The sequence below is a fragment of the Orycteropus afer genome, unplaced genomic scaffold (assembly GCF_000298275.1).
Source record: "Orycteropus afer afer isolate SDZICR_OR568_19922 unplaced genomic scaffold, OryAfe1.0 scaffold00014, whole genome shotgun sequence".
In the NCBI taxonomy this organism is placed as follows: domain Eukaryota; kingdom Metazoa; phylum Chordata; class Mammalia; order Tubulidentata; family Orycteropodidae; genus Orycteropus; species Orycteropus afer.
The window spans coordinates 15606586-15627393 of record NW_006921601.1 but is presented as its reverse complement, the minus strand read 5'-3'; the positions used below and the strand labels follow the sequence as shown (position 1 = coordinate 15627393).

General features: G+C 48.3%; 1 protein-coding gene across 1 annotated transcript in view; it reads left to right on the top strand.

Moving 5' to 3' along the window:
- The window catches only part of PLEKHA7 (pleckstrin homology domain containing A7), a 323263-nt gene extending 302870 nt beyond the window's left edge, over nt 1–20393 (top strand). The window contains exons 18-27 of the mRNA XM_007956820.2: nt 779–887; nt 1087–1313; nt 5087–5275; nt 5389–5506; nt 8440–8543; nt 9135–9335; nt 12118–12273; nt 14849–14982; nt 15736–15878; nt 20371–20393. Coding sequence (XP_007955011.2) covers nt 779–887; nt 1087–1313; nt 5087–5275; nt 5389–5506; nt 8440–8543; nt 9135–9335; nt 12118–12273; nt 14849–14982; nt 15736–15878; nt 20371–20393 — 1404 coding nt within the window. The remainder of the gene's footprint in view (nt 1–778; nt 888–1086; nt 1314–5086; nt 5276–5388; nt 5507–8439; nt 8544–9134; nt 9336–12117; nt 12274–14848; nt 14983–15735; nt 15879–20370) is intronic.
- The last annotated feature ends 415 nt before the right edge of the window (nt 20394–20808 follow it).

Here is a 20808-nt window from a genome sequence, read left to right as displayed (position 1 = left end):
TGCATATATTTGTTCTTGTCATGGCTCTCACTTCTCTAGGGTATATACCTAGTAATGGGATGGCTGGGTCAAATGGTATTTCTAATTCCAACTTTACCACCACCAATTTTTATAACATTTTCATCATCCCCAAAAAATCCTGTACCCATTAACAGTCACTCTCATTAACTCCTGCCACTCTGTAGCCATAAGTAACTTCTAATCTGCTTTCTGTCTCTATGAAGTTGCCTATTCTGGGCATTTCATAAAAATGAAATCATCATATATGACCTTTTGTGATTGGCTTCATTCATTTAGCATAATGTTTTCAAGGTCATCCACATTATAGCATGCATCAGGACATTGTCCCTTTTTCCTGCTGAATATATTCCGTCAATTATTGTATTTTTAACTGAACTTCACATCCCAAGATTCATCTTTGTCTTTTTTTTAAGCTACATCTTTGTATTCTGGGGATAGCCTCTCCTCTCATCTTTGCCTCTCCTTCTGCCATGGTTGCATAAGATAGTCTATTTTTTAATTAGGTGGAAATAGGTAAGCTGAACTGATAAAAGCTACCCTCAAATTTCTTCCTTAGACCTTGGACTGTTCCATGTCTGTGTTTCTCCCAGGAAGCTGTGAAGCAGGCTTAGTGCTAGCTCTGGCAGAATTCCAAAGGGGATGCTGCCTCACTCTCTAGTGAGAGGGACTGTGCCTGAAATGGCAGGATAAGTCTTAAGAAGAAACTTTTGGTAAGGAGCTAAGAAGGGAATGAACCACTGACTCTCTTCTTCCTCAGGAGAAATCACAGATACAGAAGGATCTGTGGAGGATTGAAGATGTCATTGCAGGCCTGAGTGCAAACAAAGACAACTTCAGAATCCTGGTGGAATCAGTCAAAAATCCGGGTGAGTGGGCCATCTTCCTGGGTGTGACTGATTACTGTGCCTTGGCTGGAAGCGGGTGTCTGTTTTGGGGATCAGAATTTAGGTGAGTAGGATTGGCTTTGTGAGGTTGAGTCTTTGTGGCACTAAGTCACTCCACTTGTTCTCTGTGAAAGAAAGTCTTTGTTCCATCTTATGCTTTTTGGCCCTTCATGCCCTTTAGAGAGAAAAACAGTGCCTTTATTTCCTCACCCGGCTGTGCCTTCACTCTCAACTTCTGAGAGCAAGTCGTCCCTGCAGCCCAGCCCTCCAACCAGTCCTGTGCGGACTCCTCTGGAGGTTCGGCTCTTCCCTCAGCTGCAAACCTACGTGCCATACCGACCTCATCTACCCCAACTGAGGAAAGTGACGTCCCCTCTTCAGTCACCAACCAAGACGAAGCCCAAAGTTGTAAGTGTTGATGTCCAGAAGCTGAGCAGCTTCATTTCCTCTCTGGCAGATGTTTGTTCCTTTCAGTTCTAAGATCAACTTCTCTTGGGAAAGAAACTCCTAGGGAAATAGAAGCAGCCAGAGTCCTAAGGAAGTCCTGAGCCCTGAAGAGTTAATGAGTGGTATTTACCCTGCCATTTGCCTCAGATTCTCAGAGTTGGAAGAGGCGTATAGATTACCTAGCCCAACCCTCTCGTTTTGCAATTGGAAAGATTGAGGCTCAACAAGAGGAAGTAACAGTGCTAAGGGTAGAATTTGTGATCTATGTGATGCAGAGAGGTGTGTTGGTGGGACTTCTCCCATATAGGACTGAGTATGCAAACTTGAAGAGGACTTTCCCTGAAGTTACAGAAGCCTATGGGTGATAAGTTCATCCCAATTGAAGGCCATCCTTATCTTCAAATGTAGTTCAGTGCTGTGCCTGGTTATAAGGATGCATGTGATCATCGTAGTAACTTTACAGAACATAGATAGGAAGAGCAATATCCCCATCCTACAGATAAGAAAACTAAGGTCCACATTTGCTTAAGGTCTCCATGTTAGCTAGTGGAGCCAACCCACATCTCCTGGCTGTGCTCTTTATTCTGTACCATCTATCACCTAATTGGACATTCACATATCCTCAGGTCAGGGCTATGGACTATGTGTTGACTGGGTGAATGCCTTGACTTGCTTGGCATAGAGAGAGGCCAAGCCCTGGACAGAGACTGATAACACAGGAGACTTAAAGGAAGTAGACTATATAGTCAGTTGGTAAAGCGAGAGCTCTTGCCTTCAGGACCAGGACACCCTTGGTTGAAGAACACAGCATTTGGAAGGGGAGATGGTCCAAATGGCAAGGAAGCTGTAGCAGAATGGACCTTGGAATGGGGGCCTCCAGGTTTTTGCCAACAAAGACGTGGAGAAGCCTTGCTTAGGGCTACCCAGATGGTGTGCCTAGGACCTCTTATGAGGTCAGTGCACAGAACTGGGCAAATCCCATGAGTTCCTGTGCTGAGATCCTTATCACCTACCAGAATTGCCAGACACTTGTCAGGACCCTGGGTGTGGTGCATGACCCAGCCAGAGAATCACTGTGAATTTTTCCATCTTGAAATATCATTTCCAACCCCAGATCTAGGAGGCAGACTAAAGCCCCAGCCAAAGAATTAAAAAAAAAAACAAACCTCACTGCCATCAAGTGCATTCCAACTCATAGCAATCCCCATTGGGTTTCTGATGATATAAATCTTTATGGGAGTAGATTGCCCCATCTTCCTCTATGGAGCGACTGGTGGGTTTGAACTATTGACCTTCTAGGTAGCAGCCAAAGAACAGGTGGTAGAAAATAAAACTGTATGTATGTCAGAGTCAGGTGGATAATTACAAAGGCAGGATGCCTGCTGTCTGGGCAAGGAACAGATAGAAAAGGTGTTAGCCGGGGAGCTGGAACACCTGTTTCCAGTCCTTGTTCTCTCATTGTGTTCTCAGGCTAAGCGGCCTCAGTTGTTCCTTGTACAGAAAGAGCAACTTGGAATCCATGACCACAAAGGTTCCTCCTCATAGGTTGATCCTCTGTGGCTCTAGGGCAGGGCTTTGCCAACTTGGCTGAGCATCAGGTTCACCAAGGGGGGTCTTTTCTCCTTCTAGGAATGTATGTGTGCTCACCATTTTTTTATTTTTTGGTTGTTGTTGTTGCTTAGTTTTGGTGGATTTGTGTATAGTTGTGTGTGTGTGTGTGTGTGTGTGTGTGTGGTAAAGCATATATAACACAAAACTTGCTACTTTAACCATTTAAATGTACATTCAGTGGCATTAATCACATTCCCAGTGTTGTGTAACTATCACCATCATCTACTTCCAAAATGTTTCCATCACTCCAGATAGGAACTCTCTATCACCGAATGCTCATTCTCTTCTCCCTCAGCCCTAGGAAACCACTAAATCTACTTTCTATGTCAATGAATTCGGCCATCCTAGACATTTTACATCATTGGACTCATACACTATTTGTACCTTTGTGTCTGGTTTACTTCACCTAGCACAGTGAATGTTTTCAAGTCTCATTCATGTCACATGTTTGCTTGTTTTTTACATTTATATTTGCAAAACAGTAATACATATCCTGAAAATGACATAAAACATGAGTTTATAATTTAATAAGTAATTATAAAGTGACTATCCATGCTATACCACCACCCAGAACAAGAAGTAGAACTTTGCCAGCAGCCAGCAGCCCTCAGGCCTGTGGGTCCCTTCCCAGTGTAGGCCACTCACTTTCCACCAGATGTAGCCACCACCTTGACTTTTTGGGTGGTAATTGCCTTGTTTTTCATTATAATTTCACTACCCATGTTCGCATACCTAAACACTTTCATTTAATTTTACCTGTGTATAAAATTGCATCTATTCTTTTGCAACTTGCATCTTTTCTTCAATATTTATTTGTGAGGTCCGTCTACATTGTTGCATGTAGCTATAATTCTTTCATTTTAGTTTGGTTTGTTTTCCTGGATTTAATGTCACTGATACACACACACACACACACACACACAGGATACAAAAACAAAAGGCAAAAGGTATATTACAAGGACTGATGACAGGTGTATCTTAAGAACTGGGATGCTTGCTTAGCTAATGCTGAAATAAAAGAAGGAAAAAACTATAAACCAAAAAAAAAAAGGTATAAAAAATAATGCTTCTCTCCCACCTTCAATCTTCACACACCCTATTGTCTTCAATCAAAGGCAATAAAAATTTTATGTTTATCTTTATGGGGGGCTTTTTAGAAATTGGTGATTGTGTGATCTTATCAGTATTGAAAGCCATTGATCTTGTGGCTGTCTTGGACAGGCAGCTTAACTGTCACCATATTAATGAAATGCGTTGCTTCAAAAGAATATATATATAACTTGGCAAACCAAGCTTGGCTCACAATTTCTTGAACTCTTCAATATTCTGAGAAACAAAGCAAAATTAGACTAAGAAAGAAGGAGTTTAGAAGGAGGAAAATGCCATGGTCATTAGTCTCCAGGAGTGGGTGTTCATGGCAGTCAAGGGCCAGTATGTTGATATATAGAGGAACCATAGCCCTTAGAAAGTATTGTGTAGACAGGGGGTTTCAAGGAAAATAGTTCCATTCATCCCAGCCCAGGGAGTGGGCTGCTGTGCTAGGCAGTGAGTCACTCATCCCACAACCCATTCAGTCAGCTAGTCATGAAGAATTAAGTAGTTTGCAACTATGCATAAATCTTATTGAAAGGGCAGGAGGAACACAGACTCTGTCCTTGCTCAGATCCCCAACCTGCTGAAGATCCAGAGTTTGTGCAGGCACAAGGGGCCTGCTTGATCTAGTACTGTGGGGTGGGATAAATGTGACAGTGCTGCCGCAAACTTACAAGTAAGCACAGAATTACCAGCCTGCCTCCAAAGGTAAACAGTTTGGCACAGGGCCAAGAGCACTAGGCCCAGGAGACCTGAGTTCTAGAACTAGGGACACGGTATATATAGGTAGCACTGAAAAGCAGAAAATGTTTGAATCAAAGGCAACAGTGAGAATGGAGTAGAGATGTCCTTTCACGTTTCCACCACGAGAAATGAATGCTCCTTGGCTGAGTGGCCATGCTCTGTGGCTCTGAGGTAGCCTGTTGTGGTCTTTTGGGCCACACTATGGCAGTGCCACTCACAACAGTCCACCCTCTAACTTCTTCTTCTCAGCAGACACTGGTTCTTGTTGTTGCTCTTTGTCTGAACAGGAAGACGAGGCACCTCCCAGACCTCCTCTCCCAGAACTCTACAGCCCAGAGGACCAGCCCCCAGCTGTGCCTCCTCTGCCTAGGGAGGCTACTATCATCCGGCACACTTCTGTGAGGGGCCTCAAGAGACAGTCAGATGAAAGAAAGCGAGATCGGGAGTTGGGCCAGTGTGTGAACGGGGACTCGAGGGTAAGCAGGGAGGACCCCTGGGGTTGCCCCACTGTGTGTGGGGGTTGGAGAGGTGTTGGGGCTGTGTCATACTTGCCCTGGGCAGGCATGACAGCCTTGGACTCTGCCCACAGGTAGAACTCCGGTCATACGTTAGTGAGCCTGAGCTGGCAACCCTCAGTGGGGACAAGACTCAGCCCTCCCTTGGACTTGTGGGCCCTGAGAGCAGGTACCAGACACTGCCAGGTAGAGGTAAGGCAAGATCCTCCACAGAGTCTTTACAGGCACCCTCCACCCCCATATACCCACCGTAACAATACGGCATATTCTTTTGCTTGCCACTTTGGGCCTAGATGTGAACAGCAGCTGTCAGGAGGCCCTATGCCTGCTTCTCTTTCCTTGAGCCCACATCCTGAGTCTTTTCCTCTTTATTTCACATCTGTCCTGGGAATGATAATAATAGCAATTACTATAGAGCCTCTGGTAGCATAGTGGCTAAAGCACTTGACTGCTAACCAGAAGGCTGGCGGTTCAAACCCACCAGCCACTCCTCGGAAGGAAGGTTGGGCAATCCTACTTCCGTAGTGATACTGCCTCGGAAACCCAAGGAGGGGTCGCTATGAGTCGGGGCCGGCTCGACGGCACATAACAACAACAACAACATAGAGCCAGGCACTATGTGACCCTTAATGTTCATAGCAATCCTATAAGGGAAGTAGTATTATTATCCCATTTCAGAGACACAGAAACTAAAGCTCAGAGAAAATAAATAAATTGGTAAGTGATGGAGCCAGATTACAGCCCCAAGGTTCCGGCTCCAGAGTCCATACTTTCAGCCACTGTCCCCTGCAGGCTGGGGTGCTGGGTGGCTGCCACCAGCTTGGCTATCTCAGGCCTTCCTCTTCTGTGTCATTCCAAGACTCAATGAGATCTTTCTTTAAAGAAACACATTTTCTCTTCAATACGGCCTCATTCATGTTACCCTTCCCTTTTTGATGGGGATGGGGATGGGAATGGATTTAGACTCTTAGGCTCTGCTCATTTCCCTTTTTCTGCAGAGCCAAATCCTCCTCCTCAGAAATTTTTAAAGGGGAGGCCTTCTTAACCCTCTGCACCTGGGCCTCCTGGGACCCCTGAGCAGGTTGGCAACTCTCCCTCACTTGTTCCTCACTTGATCTTCTTGTCTGCTCTTAGAGGTGGAAGGCCAGGGCTGGCAGATCAGGAAGCAGGACACACAGATGTGGTTATAGCATCTACGGAATATGTGACTTCTAGTCCACCACACTATCTTAGTGGCTTGTGGCCTGAGCTGGCCCCTGGGAAGATATGGGCTCTAAGGTTTGCTGAGTTGGGGCCACAGCAGCACTTGGCGCTGTGCCCTGGGACCCTTTTCCCTTCATTCCTTACTGTCAAGGAGTGTTATCAATGAAAGTGTTAGTGGCATTTGGTGCAGGACTATTATTGTTGGTCTGGATTTGCTGGCCATTACAGGTCATTTATCATTCCTTTTTCTCATGTACTAAATGCTAGTGGTGTCCTCAGTCAGTTTGGGGCCCATTTCCAGATGGTCAGGTACCACCCCATTAAGAATCCCTGCTGGTGGGGAAGTGGAGGCTGTGGGCCAGGCCCAACAGGGTGACATAATACTTCTAAACCATAGGACCCAGGACATAATAAACATGTGATCAACAGTGTTCTTAGCTATGTGACATCAGACTGTTGTGGTCCTTTGGACCACACTGTGGCAGTGCCACTCACAACAGTCCACCCTCTGACAGACACCCCTTGTTTGTTAAGACAAGTTCCTTAACCTCTCTGAGCCTTAGATTGCATATCTTTACAATGATTAGGTAATGCCAACTTTGTAGAGCTATTGTGACAAAATCTATAAAAAATACTGAGCACGGTGCCTACCTGTCACATATTAAGTACTTGAATAATGCTTGATGCCTTCCTCTTTCCCTTCATTCATTTAGTCAGTCAACCAGGAGTTGTAGAATTTGCAGTCTAGTTAAGGAAACAGGTATGTTGACACTTTGGACATGCAATAATCAATGAATATACTGTGGGATATAGGGGATAACTAATTCTGCCTGAGACATCTGAAAGCCTTCACCAAGGTGGAACATTTGAGTTGGGTTGTGTGGTGTAGTAAATTACATGGTATGGCTGTTCTAGCCCTAGTTTTTGTAACTCTCACTTTGCCACGAGCAACTAAGTAGCTGATTGTTAAAGTCATCCACCTGTGGCAGCGTGAAGTAACCTGGGAAAGTTTACTCTCTCTCTCAGGTGTGTAGAACTCTGATGTTGGGATTGGTTGGTTTTGCCACTCTTCCAGGCTCAAAATAAGCCCTCCTAGAGACAGAAGGGATTTCTCACTGCCAGCTGGGAGAGATATGCTGCTAAGAGAGATGCGTGGCTGAGAGACAGTGGCAGTGGAACCAAGAGACACAAGACAGAGCAACAGGCTTACCTGGCCCACAGAGGCCAGAGGCCAAAGAGGCGTGTCTAAGGACACAGCAGAGGGGAGACTGTCCTGATTGAAGAATTGTATCCTGAGCATGTTCCTGAACTTGAATTGTAGCTTGTTGCTTCCCTAATAAATCCCATAATCTGTGAGTTCTATGTGGCCACTGTAGCCAATTATCAAACCCAACAGACAGGTGGTGGGTGCTGCAAGAGGGACTGTTGGTGTCAAGGTTGGTAAGAGGGCTGGAGGGTGGTGGCATGTCTGGCCTCATAGGAACAGGCCTTGGGCTGCTGATGGTGATTCTGTCTTCCTCTTGTGTAGTTAGAGGAAGTCAAAAAATGCCACCGCCTTGCCCCTTTAGCAGGTTGTGAAGGGTGCATATGAGTTCATCAGGGAGAAAGGATGAAGGACATTGCTACTCCTTTCTACCTGCCAAGCAGCCCAGGTCTTCTGGATATGAGGAAATTTTAGCATAGCCCACAGATCTGCTGGGACACTGTTCCCCCCCTCAGAGGCAGTTGACACTCCTGGGTTGGTCCCCTGTCCTGCACCCTAGGGGCTTTACTCTTCCAGTCCCTGGGGAGGAAGAGGAGACAGAAGAGTAGCTCATTGGCTGGACCCTCTTGGTCTCTCTCATGGAAATCGGTGGTTATTAGGAATGAGCAGAGCCTGTCTACCCTGCCGTGAACATACTTGCATTTTTCTCCTTGCTAAGGGCTCTCAGGATCCACGTCCAGGCTCCAGCAATCATCCAGCATTGCTCCTTATGTCACACTCCGGAGGGGTCTACATAATGAAAGTGTCAAGATGACCTTCCCTGTGAGTGGCCTTGAGAAGTTTTTGAGTTGTTCCTTGCTCCCTCATATGCAGAGGGAGGGGCTCTGAGGTGGATGGAGATGGTGAACCTATGAGCTCAGGGATCTGCCTGCCCCCTTAGGCTCACTGATACCTTCCACATTGCCCACCAGGGCCTGCTTGGAGCAACATCAGACTGTCCTCTGCATTTCCTAGGAATTCCTCACCTTTCTCTCTAGTCAGGGTCAAGGAAGGGGAACCCTGGGAGTCTGTACTGCGAGTTCTGGCCCCATCACTTGCTGTGTGTGAGATTGACTGAACAGGCATAGACTTCAGTGACTGGGTCTGCAGGATGGGTGCTTCCCAGAGGGTGGAGTGCAGCCCAGTGAGGGCTGTGGGCATTGTATTGTGAGTGTGCTAATAGGAAGTGGTTCTCCTTGGCCAGGAGGGCTCAACTAAAGTGTGTGTGTGTGTGTGTGTGTGAGATAGAGAGAGAGAGAGAGAGAGAGAGAGAGAGAGAGAGATTGGGGGTGGGAATGAGACCAGCAGGGTGGCTGCCCTCTGTGCTCCCAACCCAGCTGCTCTATTGGTCTCCTGTGCTCCCTTCCTTTGCAGAGACCCAAGAGTGCCTTGGAGCGCCTATACTCAGGGGACCACCAGCGGGGCAAGATGAGTGCAGAGGAGCAGCTTGAGCGCATGAAGAGGCACCAGAAGGCCCTGGTCCGGGAGCGCAAAAAGACGCTCAGCCAAGGAGAGAGGACGGGCCTCCCTTCGTCCCGCTACCTCAGCCAACCTCTCCCTGGAGATCTCGGCTCAGTATGTTAGGAGGGTGCAGGCAGGCGGGGCTGGCATAGGGGGCAGAGCTTCCCCTCAAGCTGAGCAGGGCTTCCCTGATTTCCCCAAACAAAGGCATGTCACACTCCCGGAGTGTGCTGCTGACCTAGACGGTTCAGAGAACACCCTGTGGGGCTGTTAGCCTGTGGCCTGGGCTGTGTATGTGATGTGTCAGAGAGGGATCCAGAACGAGCAGGAGCGAGGATGTCACAGCAGGAGTCGAGGAGCCCGAGAGCGTATCCAAAGTCAGTCTTCCGAGCCAAGTTTGAGAGGGGCCTTTGCAGGCATTCCAAAACTCAACTGAATCAAGGACCTGGGAATCCAGGGTTGGAGGAGTAGAGGGGGAAGATGGTGCTAGGATTTAATGAAGAAGAATACAAGCAGATCAACCAGTCTTCCAAACCTCCAAGCAAGTGGGGGGTTGCTGGACATGCTGCAATCCTGCTTCTGTCCCACAACCCTGAGGGCTGGTGGTCTCCCATGGTTTGTGGTGCTAAGAGGTCTCATGGGGAATCTGTGCTGCCCCCAGGTGGCACTGCCCAGCACTGTGCCCTGCCTACGGTCGCCTTAGGTCCCTTTGGGAAACATTCACTTGACTTCTCCCTGTTGTTTGAGATCTTTTGTTTCCCGAGCTCTAGCCTGACTGTTCTTTCCCTGTTTCGTTGCACAAGCTCTCTTGCTTTTAGTGTTACTATTAATTGCCCTCTAATCTTGCCTGATTATGTTTACAGAAGCTTCTAATTTGCATTGAACATTCTCTTACTGGCCTGTGCTCTGTGTTACCAGGCTTGTAATAGCAGCTCTTGTCTTGATATTCCAGTGAGCAGCCCCAGATGTAACTCACCTTCCCGCTGCCCCCATCCATGCGGGCCTACTGACTCATAATTCACTCACCCCAAACACTGCCCCTCCAAACTAAGCTCATCCCTGCTGAAGACCACAGTCACTGGCAGAGGTTAGATGTTAAGAATTTTTTCAGATCCATGCTTTATACCTGGACAGTAGACGTGGACTTCGGAAATTGCACCTTTGAATAAATCCTACCAAGTCTGAGGTGGTTTGGTTCCAGTTCCTCTAATCCTATCACACCATTTCTTACAGAAAACCTTTTGTGTTTGTAGTGCTTATTAACTTGAATGGACAGCAAATATGCTATGTTCTGTACTCACAGGAGCTCTCTGCAGCTGTTAGCTCAGACACCAAAGGGGTAAGGCCCAAGATACTTAAATCCTTAAAGCTGCAAACCTGGTAACTTTTAAACTTTATAAGAAAATGTCATATGGGGTAACATTGACCTTTACAACTTGATGTCTCAAAAGTAGAAAGTCTATCTAAAAATTATCACTTCAACACCTTGTAATTTTTCTCTTAAAAAAAAAAAAGACTGGTGTAAGTCTACATTAACGCCAATAAACGTGTTTTTTGATGAGAATGGATTGGCGTGGTTCTTCCCCAGGATACATTACAGAGTCTAGTGATCCTTTGCCATTTGTGTAAACATTCAGGCTGGGCTAAAATGAGGCCTTGTTTCTATCTGGGGCACATGTGAACATGTAAGAAAATGTTTGTTTTCTTTGTGGATCATTAAATTAACTTTTCATCTCTGGAACTTCAATTGCCTAATCCTTTCAAACTGTGATTGGAAATCATCACCTACATTGGTCTGGAGTCAGTATTGAGAGCTTGTGCATGAATGGGTGAAATGTGCTGATATGGCTATGGGCTTGGGGTTTGGGGACTTTGAAGGGATCTCAAAGATAACTGTGACTGTTTGGGCTCCACAAGGTGGATGAGGTGGGAGAGAGGCAGTGAGCTGGGATGGATAAACACCCCCCGGGCATGCACTTTGCTCTGCTCAAAAAAAGAGGCTTTGAGGCTGTTCCCTGTTTTCACCAACCTGTTCCAGTCAAAGGCCTCTGAGGACGCAGGCCACAAGTGGATTGGAAGGCCTCTGGCAAGCAAGCCCATCATGCTTGAACTGTAAAGTGACCGAGTTAGACTGTTTCCCTTATGAAGAGATGCTTATTACAGTTAGTACTGCCAAATAGCCTTGGGAAAGTTGTGTTTGGTTTATCGCTGCAATTTTAAATTATTCTTTTTTTAGAAGAAAATATCTACCCCATGTAGCTACTACCTTATGCAACACCATATCTGCCTCGCTGGCCTCATGATGTCCTGCCTCACCGTCCCCAGCCCTGCTGTGGGTGTGCACAGTCACCCTAAGTGTATCCTATATAATGGGAGGCTCTTGGACATTCCCCTTGCTTAACAGGGTCTCGGAGGATTCTCCATTATTTCTGAGCCCGGAACATGTGGCTCCTGAACCAGAGAGCTTTCTTCAAGCTGTGGGGTAGCAGAAGAGGTAGTTCCCTTCTCTGGAGTGCTGCCCTAGATTCTGTGTTGGGTTTGCCTCTCAGTCCCAAGAGCCTTCTACATCCTTTGGGATTGTTTTGAACCCAAAAAGCCCTGGATCTTAGACCTGTACCTGGTCTAGATCAGAGAGAGAGAGAGCAGCAGTATGGAAACAGGCCACATGAAGGGGATGGAGACTTCATTCTCTGTTAAAAATGGAGTTGCAGCTCATGGGAGGGACTGTCATCACAAAACTACTGCTCTGCTTTAGAGGCAAGGGGGTTGAGGTCCACAGTCACACACATCTTCCCTGTGGGTCACAGGCCCTGCAAGGACCATCCTAAAGGGACCTGGCATGGCTCACTCAGCAGTCAGGAAGTGACTGCTCTTAACCTTCTTGTTCTGTTGCCAGTGGAAACGTGAGCAGGACTTTGACCTACAGTTGCTGGAACGGGCCATGAGAGGGGAAAGAAAGGATGAGGAGAATGGCTGGTTGAAAGTGCAGGCCATACCTGTCACCGAGTTGGACTTGGAGCCACAAGACTATGATTTGGACATCAACAGAGAGGTGAGGGCAGGAATTTCCTTCATGCCACTCTAGGTGACATGGCCTTCAGGTTCCCAGCCTGACCAATACCCAGTGGCACTGGGGAGTGTTGTCCTGAATAGGGACAAGGCTAAGCTTCAGTGTGTTCCAGGAGAATGGATGGATAGGAGATAGGAGCTTGAAGCAATAAGAGGAATCCTTTTTTTTTTTTAAAAAAAAAAATGCAGGTTCAAATCTTTTTCTCTCTTACATCATTACATGGAGTTACATTATTTAACTCCTCTGTACCTCTCTTCTCTCAACAGTAAAGTGGGTTGTGGTAAGGATCAAGTGACTTACTGTGTTCCTTGGAAGATTAGCAATGATTGGAAAGCTGTGAGCACAGAGCTAGGTACATGATGTAGTCTTTGGGAAATGTTCCCTGGAAAACCAGAGGTTGGCCTTGCAACTGGCCACTCAGTACAACTTGGACAATCTGACTTGGGGCAATGAAGGGCAGGTTTGAAAACTACCACTATTAAGTCTAGCCATGACTGGGGGTAGAAGGTGTGTGGCTTGGTCTGTATTCTTTGGGTGCCCTCTGGTGGTTAACATGCATCATGACAGCAGGCCCAAGAATGCTTCTTGTTGTTATATGCCGTCGAGTCGGCCCCGACTCATAGCGACCCCTCCTTGGGTTTCCGAGGCAGTATCACTATGGAAGTAGGATTGCCCAACCTTCCTTCCGAGGAGTGGCTGGTGGGTTTGAACCGCCAGCCTTCTGGTTAGCAGTCAAGTGCCTTAGGCACTAGTACACCTGAATCTTAACCAATCAGGAATGTTGCTACCCAAGGGAAGAGAAAAGAGACTTAGAGGGTGACAGACTCAAGGTCTTCAAGACACAGGGTTGTCTTCTGTGGTCTAAATTATGTCATTTGCAAGCTCTGGAGGCAGAGTCTATAGCTGCTTGGTTCACCTTTGTATCCTTAGCACCTAGCACAGGGCCTGGCACACAGTAGGTGCTCCATCAATATTTGCTGAATGAAGACTGTGATGAGTGAATTGCACAGTTGCCCACAGACATCCTGAGAACATTTGTACAATGGCTTGGCCTACTCTGAAGCCTCATGAGAGGAAATGTACCACATGAAGGGCAGATTTTGGGGGCACCTCAGTAGAACTTCCCCAAAGGTTTGTCTGATGCGGGAATGAATGCTAAGTAGGAGCTGTGGCCTCTCTCAGTGCCTCCCTCCTGCTTTCAATGGTCAGAGGCAGGCCCACCCACAGGCAGCTTTTGTACTGTTATCTACCTGTCTTGTATGTTAGGGACTCATGTGTCTTTGAGAACAAAGGACCAGAGTGTGGGCAGATAGATGCCTGTGGAGATGCTGAATGCTGGTTCAGGTGGGGTCTAGGGGTTAATGAGGCCAGTCCCCTGCCTTTAGACCTTATCCCTTTGGCACCCAAGATAGCAAAAGGTCTGTACTTTCTCAGAGTCACAAAAGAAGCTTCCACACCCTGCCTTGGCTGTGGAACTGGGTTCTATAATGTCTTAATTGGTCTGCCAGCCAGGGAAAAAGTCCTTTTATCTCTAACCTAAATCCCTTCTGCTAGAAAGTAATCAGCTTCCTTCCTCTGGATCTGCTCTCATTGGAAATAACAGAGAAGAGTTTATTTCTTACCATCTTTCAGTACAGTGAAAGGGCTGCATGGGTTTAAGTCCAAGTCCACATCTGCCCTGGACTGGATTTAGCTTGTTTGTAGAAGCTGCAACCAACCCCATTTAAATGTGCTTCTATAGTTTGGTTTTCTATAGTTCTAGGATTTCTCCTTGAACTCTCCAGGGTGTGCAGAAATTGCCTTCACGATTCTTAGCCCCGGTGAGATTCTGCCAAACTGAGGTTGCCCCTGAGTTGTCTGAGATACTGGTGGGGAGGATTTGGGCCATTTTCCTATGGAAAGTAGTAGACACAACATGGCTGCCTTCTGTCTGGATCAGAAGAGCTTTTGTCAGGACAGAGAGCATTATTGTTTCCTTTCTTTCACCCCTCCATCAATCCAACCAGTCATTCCAGGAGTATCTGTGGAGGGGCCATGTCCCTGCACTAGACAGTGATGAACAGAAAACAGAGTAGCAGGAGGAAGGAATGACCTAGCTGGGGATCAGGGAAGTGTCTCAAGGTGAGGTCAAAAGGATGAGAAAGAGTCAATGGAGCAAAAGAAAGAGCACCCCAGGTAGAGGAAATGGCAGGAGCAGAGGCCCCGTGGTAAGAGGGGAATTGGGACTGGAGAGGTCAGTAGGTCGGATTGTGTAGGGCCTTGTGGTTAGGGTGACCAACATTAAAGGTTATTTTTATCCTGAGAGCTTTTAGTCTGTTTTTCCCTTACCCTTCTATTCCCTCAATCTGTAGGAGGTTGTCTGCAATAGTGGAAAGAACATGGGCTTTGAAATTAGACCTGGGTTTAAATCTCCACCCCACAATTGACAGTCTTTGTGATCTTGGCAAGTTACTTAATCTCTGTGGACTTGGTGTGCTGCTTCCTGGATGGGGTTCAGGGAAAAACAGGTTCTAACATCTGAGCCTCTCCCTCTCCCGCCTTCTGATCCTCTCCTCAGCTGTCCAAACCGGAGAAGGTCTCCATCCCTGAGCGTTATGTGGAGCTGGATCCTGAGGAGCCACCCAGCCTAGAGGAGCTGCAGGCACGATATCGCAAAGCTGAGAAGATCCGCAACATCCTCACCCGGTCAAGGTCAGCCCTTACTCTGCTCATATCCAGCCACCATTAGGCCATGGGCCTGAGTCAGGCTGGCTGGGTCATCCTTTGTGCCAGGCTTCCATCTCAGGTAGGCCCTGCTCATGGGAAGGGACAGGCTGGCACTCACCACATTACTGACAAATCAGTGAGAAAGCTTGCCTGGGTCTTCCAGAAGACCTGAAAACACTCATGAAGGTGCCGAGTCCTGGCCCTTTGCCTCCAAATCTGTGTCTCCAGTGACCCAGCAAGTGTAGGAAGTAGAGCCAAGCATGGCTGTAAAGTGTACAAAGTTGGAGACCAGCTCCAGGATGGCCCTCTCAGTGTTAGACCCTCACCCAGGCCTGGATACCAGAGCCAGGGGGCTCAGCCTTGCCCTGAGGGTGCCAAGGGCTTTGCCCTCTTGTCTACCTCTGCAGCAGCCCTACAGTCTCCTGGCCTATCAGCCTCCATAGCCTCAGAAACTTAACCCTGCCATTTGTAAACCTCCCTTTCAGAGCAAGGCTAACCACTTCACGTAGGCATTGAACAGGAGCCTTGATTTGGAGCTCTTAACTTGTGGTCTGTGACCCTCCAAAAAGAGGAACAAAATTGCATGCATACCTTTGCCTAGGGAGAAAGTTTATAGTTTTCATTTGATGGCCTTAAAAAAATGAGAGCCTCCAGGCCAGGGAGGCTTCTGCTGGGCCTTTGACCTGCACTCCTGAGGCTGGCGTCCAAGGTGGCAAGGGCCCATACTCTGTTCTGCAGCATGTGCAACCTGCAGCCAGCAGCAAGCCAGGACCGGAACAGTGTGGCTGACCTGGACTCGCAGCTGCAGGAGCAGGAGCGCATCATCAACATCTCCTATGCCCTGGCCTCTGAGGCCTCCCAACGCAGCAAGCAGGTGGCAGGTAAGGCCATGGATGCAGCCTCCCAGGCCTGGGATCTGGCCAAATGCTTGGGGCCCAGCAGAGCCCATCTAGAGCCGTGAGTCAGTGGAAAGCCAGGTGTCAGGTTGGTAGTTGAGGGCCACTGATGTGTTCTCCCAACCAAATGGTGCCCTGTTCCACAGGCACAGCAGGGCTTGGAAGGGGAAATGGGCAGGCCGGTCAGTGGGGGAGACAGTGTGAGAACCATAGCTCCAGAGTGTAAGAGGAAAGAGGTCCCAGAGAGCTCATTCTTAAATCTGCAAGGGTTGCCACTTGCTCTTCAGCTTTCTCTGAGATTGTGGGTTAAGGACAGGTTTTGGAGGCTCCTGAGCCATGGATTCAAGGTTATAGTTTCTGATCTCATGAAGAAGGAGGTTGGAAAGTCAGTGCTTGAATATCTTGGTAGGACAAGGTAGAAGGGGGCCCCTCTAGCCTTCCTTGGGACCCCTGCTCAAAACCAAAATCCTGTTTACCTAATCAGACTATCCTGTGTGAGAAAGCAGGACTTGGGAAGATGGGATTTTGCTGGCCAATGGGGGAGAATAGCACCATGGAGGGGTGTGTATACTCGTATGTTTGTGTGTGTGCACCTGACTGTGTGTATGTATGTATGTGTGTGCACATTGGTGGGTATGCACATTTGTATATACCAATATGTGTATGTGCGTCTGAGTGTGTACATGTGTGTGCACATATGTGTGTATAATTGTGCATTTGTATATGTGCACCTGAGTGTGTATATGTGTGTACATATGTACACATTTGGTGAGTATGTGTGTATGTATAGCACTCCTCGGAAGGAAGGTTGGGCAATCCTACTTCCGTAGTGGTACTGCCTCGGAAACCCAAGGAGGGGTCGCTATGAGTCGGGGCCGACTCGGTGGCACATAACAACAACAACAACAACAACGTGTGTATGTATGCCTTGGTGTGTTTTTGTATGTTTGTGCATATTGGTGTGTGAGTGTGCCTTGGTATGTATGTATATGTATGTGCACATCAGTATGTGTATGTGTATGTGTATACCCATACATTTGTGTATAAGTGTCTGAGTGTTTATATATGTATGTGTGTGTACATTGGTATGTGTACACATCTGTACTCATGTGTTTGTATATGTGTGTCTGAGTATGTATATGTATGAATGTATGTGCACTTTGGTGAGTGTGTATATATAAAATGACTGCTTTCTCTCTGACCACCCATGTCATACCCCTTGTGTGTGCCCTCAAAGTTCTCCTAGTATGACCTCTCCAGATGGTGAGGCCACTGTGTCTCTAGGTGGTGCCTCTGGTTGGGTATACTCTAGGCTTTCTGGGGAAGGGGCAGTCGTTGAGCCTGATGTGGTATCACAGTCTTCACCAGTCCCTTTCATCCTGGCCAAAGGGTTTAGAAGTGTCGAAGGGTGGGGCCTGCAGGGCCCTGAGGTGACTGGCCCTTGGGGAAGTCTGGTCTGGGGGCAAAAATTGCCTCAGGCAGCCATGGAAGTGGCTGAGGACAAGGGGAGGGGCCAGGGTCTCAGCAGAAGCCTGTTCCCTGTGCCCCATGACTGTATCCTGCTCACAGTGTGCTGACAGGTGGTCAGTGTGGTATTCTGGGAGGCAGGAGATGGCTCATCCAGACCTCTTACTCCTAACCATTTTGGGGATCCCTGGCCTATCGGCAACATTGAACTCTTCCACATGTCAAGGGTTCCAGCAAGGGCTGCTCACCTGCCATGAGGTGCCCCCCTCTACCCTGTGCTTGCTCTAACTCTGTGGGTCTGTCACCCTCAGCTTCCTAATCTTTAATTGGACAAGCACACCCAGGCCTAACACCTTGCAGTCAGTTAGCAGGGCCACCCTCACTTGCTTGCTGAGTGACAATTTTTCTGCAGCCTTGCCTCACTCCTGCTCCTTCTCTCCACCTCAGAGACATACCTGGAAACTGCAGGCCAATCTCAGCCAGGCTCCCCTGGACGTGTCCCTCCAAGCCCAGGTCATTAGTGGTGGGCAATGGGGCCTGTGCCACACCAGCCTGCCAGGTGGGCATCTGGTGCTCCGAGAGCCGAGGAGTCTAACGCACCACTTAATTCCTGTGTGCCCCCATCTAGCGCAGCAGCTGGCCCTCCTCCCGCCTAAAGCCCCTCTGTCCTCCAGGCCGATACCACCTTACCCCCCCTTAAGCAACGGACTCCACTACACCTTTGTCTAACACCTTCCAAGTAAGACTCTCCGCCCGGCATGCCCCCTGTGCTGCTCACAGCCCCTTCGCCTAGTGCTGAGCATGCCCCCTTCCCCCCGCTGCTGAGGTGATTGCAGTGCTACTTACTGACGCTTCCTTCCACTGGCAAAGTGGCTGCTGGGGAGACTGAGATGGTAAGCAGGTGGGAGACTGATGCTGTTTAGGAGCTCATTCTTCAGTGACTCTGATACAGTATTGTGTGTGATCTAGGCCTTCTACCTCCTTGCAAGCCTGCACCTCCCACCCCATGTTCTCTTCTCTGCAGGCAGCCTGATGCCCCAAGGGACTGGGCCAGGCCAGACTGCCAGCCTCAGGGTTTGGAAAAGAAGACTTAGATCTTTACCTCTCAAGACTTTTGCCAAAGAAATCCAAGGACCGGAAAAGTGGAAAAAGTCCGGTTTTACAGATGAGGAAACTGGGCTTGGCAAGGAGATGGAAGGGGAGATGGAGCTTGCCCTAGGTCACAAGTGAGCTGGTGTCAGAGCAAGGGCTGGGACTGCCCTTTTAGTGGCTTGCACACTTTAAGAGGGAGAGAAAAGGAAGCTTCAGGAAGACTGCCCAGGGTAATGTGAAAATGTCCCATAGCCGGTCAGAATGTTCCAACACCATGCCTGTCAAATCCTCCCCATGTGAGCATTTAGTGTTGAGAGGTGGTGGTGGGGTTAAGGAAGGAGCACTGGACTGGGAGTTGGGAGACTTGGCATCTGGTATGGTCTTATGGCATGTCCCTGGCTTGGATCTTTGGCATTTGAATCAAGGTGCCTTACCTAGATGGAAGAAGGTTAGATTAGAAGTTTTTCCCCTTTCCTTTATATATACTTATGGTTAGCATTGTTGATCACCACCTATCACTTTGTTGTACTGGGGTGATTTATGTGGTGCGGTGATGCTAGAAGCTAACACCACAGGTATTTCCAATACCAGCAGAGTCACCCATGGTGGACAGGTTTCAGCACAACTTCTAGACTAAGACTAGGAAAGACTTGGCAATCTCCTTCTGAAAACTGGCCAGTGGATCACATGATACGGTGCTGGAAGATGAGGCTCCCAGGTTGAAAGACCCTCAAAATACACAAGAGCTGCAACAACGGACTCAAGCACGTCAGTGATCATGAAGATGGCACAGGACCGGGCAGAGCTTCCTTCTGTTACATGTAAGGTCATCTTCAGTTGGAGCCAACTGGATGGCAACTAACAATAGCAGCAACCTTGTTGAGTATCTACCATGTGTGCTAAGCATCTCCTTTGACTCACACAACAACCTGAGCAAGAGAACAGCCCCCCTTTGACAAATGATCAACTGAAGTCCAGAGACCTTGAGGGACTTGTCCAAGGACTTGGAGTTTGTCAGTTTGAATATTTACTGTTTGAGTCCAGAGCCTTTGCACTTAGTCTGCACTTATGAACTGGTCTGGGCCACGCTCAAGAACTACAGGTGTTTGGAGAAAAGACTGAAATGAGGGATTGAGAGTGTGTGGTTGGTGGAGGAGGGTTGTGATTTTCAGCAGGTGTCCAGCTGAGCCAGGATGTGTCCCCAAGCCCAGAGCCGAGTCGGCAGGCTCCTGCCAGCAGGTGGGTGGGAGAGAAGAAGTCAACTTGCTGGAGCCAAGCTCTCAGGAGAACTGGAATAGAAATCCCATTGCCAAAGAACCACAGGAAAGACGCTCCAGCCAGATCATTGTAAAGGCTGCAGGGAACCTGCCAGGGTCACAGTTGGGAGCTTGTTCTGCTTCCAGAGATCCAGTCATGGTGACACCATGCAGGTCCCAGAGAGGCGGTGTTTCTCCTGGCATTTGCTGGCCCTGTGGCTGTTAGGCCCTTAATGATCTTTCAGAACACTTTCCTATGTCCTCTTAACCTCACAGCAGTAGGAGATAGGCATCATCATTTTGTTTTGAGATTAGAGAAACTGAGGCCTTGGAGGCTGAGAGACTGTTCGGTGAATGAAGAGCAGAGCCAGGACTGGACCCAGAGTCCTCTTTGCATGGGCCCTTTGCTCCACTGGGGCAGGGTGTACTCCCTAGAAGTGGGGAGTTGGGTGGGGGAAGGGTGGGACCAAGCAGCCAGGAATCCTAGAAGCTGAGTGCCCCCCCCAGCAGCCGCATTGCCTGAGTCCCCTGCTCTGCTGCTCTCTGTCTGTCAGCCTGTCTGCCATTCCCTGTCATGTGTGCACAGACATGTCCACCGCTCATTCTCTGGATGTGGGCAGCAGTCCTGCCAGCCTCTCATTGTCCTCTGTGCTTCTTGCCAGCCCAGGCAGTGACTGATCCGTGACCCACCATGCTGAGGAGAAGCCTGGAGCCAGGGGCCCAATGGAAGCAGCTTCCTCCCAGAAGATCCATCTTGCCCCCAAGGAAACCTCTCTTACCTGCAGGGGTTCTGGCTGGAGGAAGGAGGAGCCCACAGACTATGGGGTGATAACTGTAGGGCTAGGTCCTAACATCCCCCCTCGCTTGTTTTAGTTCAGACTCTTTTTTACATGACAAAGGCACTTTTGATACACACTGAAAAATACACTATTTTAGAATCAGAATATATTTGATAACATTCACCTCAAGGGCTGAGTGGTTGGAAAGATGAGGGTGCAGAATTTCATAGCTGCACATACAGAATCAGGTACCATTTCGGTAGAAATGGGGTTGGGGTGGGGAGAAAGGCAGAGTAAGCAGAGGCCAGTCCAACTTTGGAT